At 34.8% G+C, this 8,792-nt stretch overlaps 2 protein-coding genes across 2 annotated transcripts in view; both read right to left on the minus strand.

The window, feature by feature from the left end:
- LOC123720048 (adenosine receptor A2b) overlaps positions 1-3,183 on the minus strand; it is a 37,191-nt gene extending 34,008 nt beyond the window's left edge. The window contains exon 1 of the mRNA XM_045676490.1: positions 2,492-3,183. Coding sequence (XP_045532446.1) covers positions 2,492-2,900 — 409 coding nt within the window. The 5' untranslated portion in view covers positions 2,901-3,183. The remainder of the gene's footprint in view (positions 1-2,491) is intronic.
- A 1,000-nt stretch (positions 3,184-4,183) lies between these two features.
- LOC123720675 (kelch domain-containing protein 10 homolog) lies at positions 4,184-6,334 on the minus strand. The gene is made up of 3 exons (XM_045677380.1): positions 5,944-6,334; positions 5,488-5,699; positions 4,184-5,243 (listed from the first exon to the last, which is right to left on the minus strand). Exons 1-3 carry the CDS (start codon positions 6,268-6,270, stop codon positions 4,589-4,591), a joined length of 1,194 nt encoding a protein of 397 aa, XP_045533336.1. The 5' UTR covers positions 6,271-6,334; the 3' UTR covers positions 4,184-4,588.
- Between the last annotated feature and the right edge of the window lie 2,458 nt (positions 6,335-8,792).

The raw sequence follows: 8,792 nt of genomic DNA on the forward strand, positions 1-8,792 counted from the left end.
CCTTATTCAATTTTTTATTGCTATCATGAGCTCTATAACCTGATTTCAAATCTTTATCAAAGGAAGATCGACTCTTTATTATACGTAATAAGTACGTACGATAACATGAGTTGTTGAAAGATATATTAAGTTTAAGATTTTATAAAATATTATTTTCTTTTCCATCATACCATTGGTTTTGTTTGATGTTTATGATCAAAGCATTGTAAGTATCTAAATGAAAGTCATTACCCAACGAATATATAAGCCTATATGATGAAAGTGTATAAACAATTCGTAATTTTAATAAAAACTCGTAGAGAAAACGGTTTCAAATTACGTAGCAATTGCTACGCAGTTACGAAAACGCGCACTTTTGTTCAATACATGCCGCGTAGTAAAAACTCAAAAGCTAGTTATTATAATGTTGCTGCTTGGTAAATTCCTGTAGTGTACCTTAAAACGTAAGACTATATAACAATAATTTTGTTGCAAACGGATATCATGAATAATACGACAGCCTATATACGTGGATTTAGCCCTAATGGGATGATTCATGGATATTGGAGATTACACTCAATATGTAGATCATAATTTAGAATGTATTTAACTTAAGCTTTCCGCTGAATATACGATGATGCTTCGGACCCCAATTCGTGTGATTTTCAACTATTTCAACACTCAGTTTAACTGCTTTTATAGCGTCTGCATTCTGCGCCGGTATTTATGTATAACTCTAATTTTATTGTAAAAAATATATTTACTCTGTTTTAGCACCACTGGTGCGTGTGTATTACTCTGTATATAGAGAGTGCTCGGTGATAGAGAAGTGAAACGCTCGAAAGTCAAGGTAAACATTAAATTAACAAAATTGTTTCTTTAAAGTAATAGTACATCTAAACAAAATATTCATCAAAACAATAGAGTTACCGATGTACGAGCTACTTTTGTCATTGTACGTGCTGCGGATAAGGCAACTCACATTTTATCGGTTACCTGTTCTAGGTGCGCGATGTCAGCAGTTAAACGTCCTTGAAGATTTTTTATTTTAATCCCAATGGCAGAGGATTTACTGGATGCAGAGTAACGGGATACGGGATTAAAATACAGTTTTTCTTTTAATTTCTTTTCAGTGTTACAGAACTGTTAGTGCAAAATACACTCATTTATTGTTAATATTATAACGGACAAGAATTATTGCTGTGACATTGTATAATAGCCCTGTCCATCCGTTTAAATCCGTTTTAATTTCCAGTCATTATTCAGAAATGTCAATCACGATGTAATCAAAAATCCAATTATATTTTGGAAAGCTAAAGCAATTAGTGGAAAAGTAACAATGTTTCCAAATGAGTAGCTGGGCCGATGTGAGTGGGTGTTAATTCTTACTCTTATCATCGACCAAATTTGTCCAAGGACTTCTGGTTACTGCGGTTTAGGTCTTCTAATGAGTTCTTAGAGTGTCTACCGTACCCTTACATTCCTACTATATTTTATTAGACAAATATTCAAGTAATATGAGACGTGGAATTATCATCTAAAATAAATTAAAATTGTAAGTATTGAAAATTAAACAAATTTCATGACGACATTTCGATGATGAGATTTTAATAAAAATATTAACTAAGAAAACACTTTTTAAACGGATTGAAGCTACGTATTATTATTAAAAACTTATAATTATTTACATGATTTTAAATTTTATTTCCGTTCTTCAATCCGTTTAAAAAGTGTTTTCTTAATTTGTAAAAGCTATGTAACAAAAGACAATATTAACTAGCCATATAAATGATGCAATGTAAAGTGTACACGCTTTAGAGACTAGTATTGTTTAAATTTTAATTTAAGCAGGCGGAAATTTTTATAAAACAATTGGCAGCCTTAAATTAAAACAAATAAATGACTAAATGACGTTCAGAGGTACTACTATATTTTTATTTTCCCTAAGTAATTTAGACGTTTAGCATGTACAACATAAAAAATTGTAGTACATTACTCATGTATAAAATATTATTATCTACTCTGTTACTTTTTATATGAATAAAGACTAAGTTACACTTTGACCTATCCCATGGAGCCGCTGTTGGTCTAAGGCGAGTTCATGTTGTTTTTTCGAGATATATGAAGTAAGTTTTATTGCTATGACAAAACTTTGTTTTATTAATGACAGATTTCTGCGTGGTTTCTACAATAGTTTTATATTGGGTTTCTCTTTCACATTGTTTTAAATAGAGGGTGATTCGAATAATTTCTAATTATCACGTTTGCTCTCTTAGACATTTTGTATTAAATATTATATAATTAATTCTAAAATATGAGCCATTTTATAAAAAAAGGGTTCTATAATAAAATGTAACGTATACAATATTAATAAGTAGTATGTTTTATAATTATTTATCTGGATCTAAGCCTTGATATAAACGTATTAGATAATACTCATACAATAATCTGTGCGATATAAAGTATCGAATGAAATCTTTATTAAAAATATTTAAATGATCTAATTACTTACAGATTGCCGTTTTCGTCCGAACATTCCTCGAATAACCCATTGGATGAAGTATCGCCCAGTAGCGATCCACAGATACTGCCACTAAACAGAAGATACTGATCGTGCACAGCATAACCAGCAATGACACTGTGAAGAGACAGGCGTAGAGATTTCTCGGTAGTCCAACTGAAGCCAGGATCGCAAAAGGGATCCCAAGCAAACCGACCAAAAAGTCCGCAATAGCCAACGACACAATATAATAATTCGTCCGTCGACGCAACCGCCTGTCTTTACGAAACACGTGTATCACCATCGCATTTCCAACAACAGCCACAAGGGCCACCAAGATCTCAAGACTTGTGTACGTCGCGTGAAGTTCCGGAGTCGGCGACCGATGCGGCGTCGGGCCAATCGTGCTCGACACCTCCATTTTCCAATAAAAACAACTGCTTTGAATTAAAAATAGACACGTTTTAATTTGACGCAAACATTACGAAGCAACAGTTTTAAAACCATTTTAAAATGTTAATGTATTGGAATGTTTTGAGTTTCGCGGGAATTTCAGTTTGACCGTGTCCCGATCGTGTGGCGCGTTTCCTTGTACTGCAGCCACAAGTTGGCGCGAAACCACGCCGGCCAACGGACGGGACGCACGCAGCGCGCACTTGTTGCGGACACAGCTCGTTTACCCTTGAAAGCGAAATTGAGACCTATAAAGCTAAACTGAGTTTAATAGGCCCTACATTTGCGCGACAATCCATTAGTTCGAGTATTTTCATCTGACCAGGAGTTTGAATTTACCATGGCGATTTTTATGAAAATTATTATATAATTGTTTTATTGGGCTTAAAAGAGGTGACGTTAGAAGAAATGATTTTCAAAGTAAAGGTAAATCTGAGAATAATTTCACTGTCGAGAATGAATGCTAAGATATCTTCTATCATTTCAATGAATGTCAAGTAATAATATTTGCTTTTTATGATGAGACATCTCCGCCTCATCATTCAAATTAATCTACTTAAATAAAATAAGTTTAAATGGGCAAAGAAAACTATGAATATGTTTTAACTATCTATTGTTTGAAGGACAATATCAGGATAATAAATTTTTAAACACAATAGTTATAACAAAACTGACAGAAATAAAATAGCGGGAATGTTCAAAATAGATTTTTTTTATTTTTTATTATTATGCTTCAGTCACACAACACCAATTCGTCATACTTATTATAACCATTTAAGTTGTATTATGCTTTAGTTATAATTAAGCATATACAACATTTTATATAAACTTTATATAAACTTATGTATATAAAGAAATAATATTTATTTATGGTAATATATAGAATTATTATTTACAAAATAAGGAAAAATCTTGTATATTATGTCTACTATAAATTATTATCATATTAAAATATAGCCGGCCTCATTGTACTTTTAAATTAAAAATATGTGTTAAATATACATAAGTCTAAAATAATAATACCCTTGGTATTGATTGATGTATACTAATATATATCTATTTACATATCTGAGATTATATTATTCACATTTTTTTTCTATATTGAATATGATCTTATCTATATTCAAAATGCCCGTACAACCAAGATCATTTAGGGCATCAGGCCTTAAAGAGCCAATTGATTTTTTTTTTAAATTTTGTATAGATGTAACACCAAAATGTTTATCAACCCATAACATAACATCTGCTTTGAGTAAAAGTCATGCTGCAACATTTTACCCTATTTTCATAGGGTGTATTAACCATGAATTGATTTCAAAATGTATATTCAAGCTGAACCTAATTTGTAATAAAATTCATATTACTAAATGTATAATTTTATATTTTAATGATTAAGCAATTTTTATTATCAAATTCTAAGGTCCATTTTGTAATTCATATCTCAAGTCACAATCCCATCTGTGTGCTAACAAATATGTCAAACTTATTGAAAAAAAAATGGTTTGACAGTTTCTGAATCTAGATTTAATTAGAATAGACATTGACATTCTAGAATACAGGACTAAGAATCTTCTTTTTTTGCTGTTTATTTATCTTTATAGGCAAAATAGACAATTTTGAGTTTATACCACAAATGAATCCAAAGACATTGATATCTTAACCAGTATGCACTCTATCAACAATGTGTTGAGGAATACCTATGTTAAGTAGTTCCTGTTTTTTGAGTGTTGCAACTTTTGGATAACAACTATGGAGTGCTTCCCAACACATTTCACTTAACTTTGGAATACATAACCACATTTTATATAACTTATTCTTTCTACATGTTGCATTTTGTAATGATTCTATGCCGCCAAATATATACATACATCCATATGAAGTGACTGCAGATGAATGGAAGTACAGTGGATTAGGAAGAACACTTTTTTGCATTAAATGCCACTGGAGTTCAGGTAAATCTAACCGCCAAACATCATTAAACACTGATTCACTGTCACTCCCCCCAACAACAAAAACTTGAACACCACTCTCTGTATCAATTTGAACTGCACTATGACACTTTCTTGGTAATGGTGCAATGGTTTTCTCTAAACTATCATCGGGCTTTGGTAATAAGCTTGACCAAGTATTGTTATCTAAGTCAAACATGGGGATTTCCATTAGTTCAAAGGCCATTTCATTGGTGCCTCCACCAATGATATAAAGTTTGTTATCAGCTTTTGCAATTTCATGTCTATATCTTCCTTGTGGTTCATTATCTTGTCCTGTGCCTATAAATGCAGGTTCCCATGTCCTAGTACGTAAATCTAATCTGTAATGAAATTGGCTCAAATCAAAAGATAAATATTGATATTGTACATACTACTGGATAGATTTCAATATATCTTGGGTAGGTTGCCTGGAGGACATTTAAAAATTGAACAAAGATTAACATATATAATAAAAAATCACATTTATATACATAAATATACACATTTTACAAAGGGTTCCATTTGCTAGTGCTTACTAGCAAATTGCAAACAGATCATCAAGCACAAAATATTTATTTTTCTTACCTGTGAATATCACAATTGTACTCATGACCATTTGTTCCTCCTATAGTATAAAAATAGCTATTGTGGCAGAAGATAGACTGCCCATATTGCCCAGGTGGCCTAGCACCTGTTACTTCCAGTATTTCTAGGCTATTATTACAATTTTTGGTATTCCATACTATAACATCATTACTGCATTTGTTACCAAAGTGAAAACCAGTACCACCATGTATCTAAAAAAATAAGATTTTCATTGTGTACATTTGGATCCTTATGTAAAAAACCATTCATAAAATCTAAATCAGTCTAATTACTGTACTCTTTCTGTCAAATTATGTTTATAATGTGATGAAAAGCAGATGTAATTGCACATCTGCTTTTCATCACATTATATGCAGACCTTTTTAATTAGGATATGAGAATGAAACATGCAACTTTTATTGCAAGAGATACTCTGTTGAAGTAAAAATTACATACCATAAGATGTCTGCCATTGATACACATAGCATTTGAAGCTAGTTCTTCAGGCATATTTGCAGCTATATCATGTTCCTTCCACAATCTTGTGGCTACATTAAAACTCCACAATTCCCTAAATAGTGGTTTTGTGGGTGACCATGTGGAACTGTTAAGCTGTATTTCTTTCAATAACAAAGAAGGGTTGTAACCTCCGAAACAGTAAACATTTCCATCATCACAAATAATTCTATGTCCACTTCTAGGTCTGGGCCATTTACGTCCTTCGAATTTAACTTCAATAACTTTAAATGGTTCAAATAAAAATTCCTTAACATTCGACGCCATGATTATTTTATAAATTCGATATTGATTTAATTGTTTGATTAATACAATTCGGTGGGCTACAATGTTATGCTTACTAAAATTTTGAAATGTAGATTAAGTTTGATTTTAGAAGTTATTTTGATGTTTAACAAGTGATATCTGACATTGATTGATTGAGATTTTTATCTGTTTCGTTAAAAACAGGGAACAAATCTCTTATCCCGGGAATGAAAGCACTATTACGAATGTTTTCTCAATTTTGACTTCCTTGAGTGTAATTTTTTTCAGAATTTTTGCAAATCATTTATGGCTAGAAAAGTTAGTTAATATCCCAGTCATTTTATTAAATTACCATCTTTTATTTTTAAATTTTTTTTTTTAGTTTTACGACTTTGTTCATCGGAGCAAGCCAAATGAGAAATTCAGTGTTATAGGTGGATATACAGGTGAAGTTACAGTCCATAATTAAAATCTATCCCTATATTAACAGTATTAGTTTTGTAGCAATGGTATAATCAAGCGATATCGCTCTTTTCTAGCGTTGTTATTTTTTATTTATTTTATTACTATTGACGCCTTTTTCCCGAAGAGGTTAGCATAGACTAAGTATCTCTCATTATATAAATATATAATAAGAATTATGTTTGTGCACGCCGTCCGCACGTATTATCGATGCTTGGCAGTGGTTATAAATTTGATTACTTCTTTCCTGGTTTTTGCTACAAGTGTGGCTTTGTTGATGCGGCTTTAAATATATAGGTAAATAATCTCCACTCTACAGTCCTCACATATCTACCCCTCTCGCTTCATCGACTTTCATGACATTCATCATGTATGCTCGTCGCTTATGAGAACTTTTAACTTTTTTATATAGAACGGGGCAAACCTGATGTTAAGTGATACCGCCACCCATGGACACTCTCAATGGGCTCGCGAGAGCGTTGCTGGCCTTTTAAGAATTGGTTCGGAAATACTTCAGCGGGTAGGAGGTGGCTACAGAGTGGCGCTCAGTTGTGGGGGCGGGGGCCTAAGGGACGCAGAACGATGAGATTCCCAAGGCAAGTTTGGCGGACTAGCCTTTTCTATCTAGCCTATCCTGTATTACCCTAAGCATTAGACGCAACTTTGTTTAAGTTGCGTCTATTGTCCTTGTCCATGTCCTTGCGAGTTCATCGTCCGAACAGAAATGGTGGTGGACATTTAATAACCTCCCGCGTGCACGGGGACCTATATCAAGGGTTAACACATCACACCTCTTTGGTTTTTAGATTTCTCCTCACACGAGTGACCCTGCACTACCCATGGTCAATTGGCTGTGATATCCCTTAAGCGAGCTACCAAGCGAGAGATGAGTTAAGCGAGTCACGAGACGATGATGCGAGTAAGCCCGTGCTTCCTTGTTACCTGCCATCACGTCTGCCTGTCTTCGCGCTCTATACCGTACGAGTAGCTCTGACGTCTACTGGCTGGCTGAAGAACGGTCGGAAAGGGTAGAGTTACCCTGACGAACAGGGTGAACTTACAGTGGATCTCTCGTCAGTGCAAAGAAGAAAGCAAAGCTACCAACGACTATGCAAAGAGAGGATCCAGAATTATGGTGAGGCTGGCTCGTACCCGCTCCTTACCTTACTTTTTTTGCAAATGCGAACCTGAATTCGCCAAAGGTGAGTCGAGGTTATAGCTATTGGGCGATAGTTGGACGAATCAGAGCCATCGCGTTTTTGAGGAAGCAGATGATCAGGTATAGGCACCGGGAAAGGCGTGTTAGGATTGATGCCAACTTAGGAGTGTAGGTACGTGGGACAATTGGGGGGATCCTAACAGGCTCGTCTCGCGCTCTGCGGTCATCTAAATTCGAGTTGCACGCGAGATCGAGTTCACAGGGGTGAAACGGAGAGCTGACAGGAATTCCCTTGGACATCTTTGGCGAGAGACCAGAAGGTTCAAGTTCCCGAAGAGAAGCGGCCCAAACTTTCGTCAAATCTGGCAATGTGCTCTTCGCCCTAGCAATCTCCTTTGAGGGACTACGAGGCAGAGTTATACACTTTTTAGAGAATTTCATGCCCTGCAGACCAACTTCGGCGGCAGATTCAGCAACAGAATCTGGAGCATCTGACGAAATGCATAATGACCCTTGGGGTAGAATCCAAAGACTGCATTCCGTCCCAATCTGCTGACCTACAGGTCAGCAGTATACTGTTGAAACGGCAACAGCCCGAAAACCGTAGCGACAATCAGACCATTTGTGTCAAGTCCTACATCAAGGTCAAATTTAGTAAGGACCTACCCACGTTATAGGTGATGTCAGAGCCCAGTTGCCAATGGTGCATCGGTACTGCACCGGTCTCGCCTGCGCATTTGGCTGAGGCTCGAAAGCAACAGTACTCCCACTGAAGGGACTGGAATAGGGAAAGGTAGACTGGACTTAGTGAAATAATTTCATAGCATTATTTTATCATAATTCATAATCTTACTTTACATCAGATATTTTTTATACATATAATAATATAGTCAAACACTAATAACGAATCTACGAACCAGAA

Source organism: Pieris brassicae, chromosome 2 (assembly GCF_905147105.1).
Source record: "Pieris brassicae chromosome 2, ilPieBrab1.1, whole genome shotgun sequence".
NCBI lineage: Eukaryota > Metazoa > Arthropoda > Insecta > Lepidoptera > Pieridae > Pieris > Pieris brassicae.

Coding starts and splice junctions, on each gene's coding strand:
- LOC123720675 (XM_045677380.1), bottom strand. CDS start 6,270: ATGGCGTCGAATGTTAAGGAATTTTTATTTGAACCATTTAAAGTTATT. Junction 5,700..5,943: donor TCAATGGCAGACATCTTATG/GTATGTAATTTT, acceptor TTATTTTTTTAG/ATACATGGTGGTACTGGTTT. Junction 5,244..5,487: donor TACAATTGTGATATTCACAG/GTAAGAAAAATA, acceptor ATTTCATTACAG/ATTAGATTTACGTACTAGGA.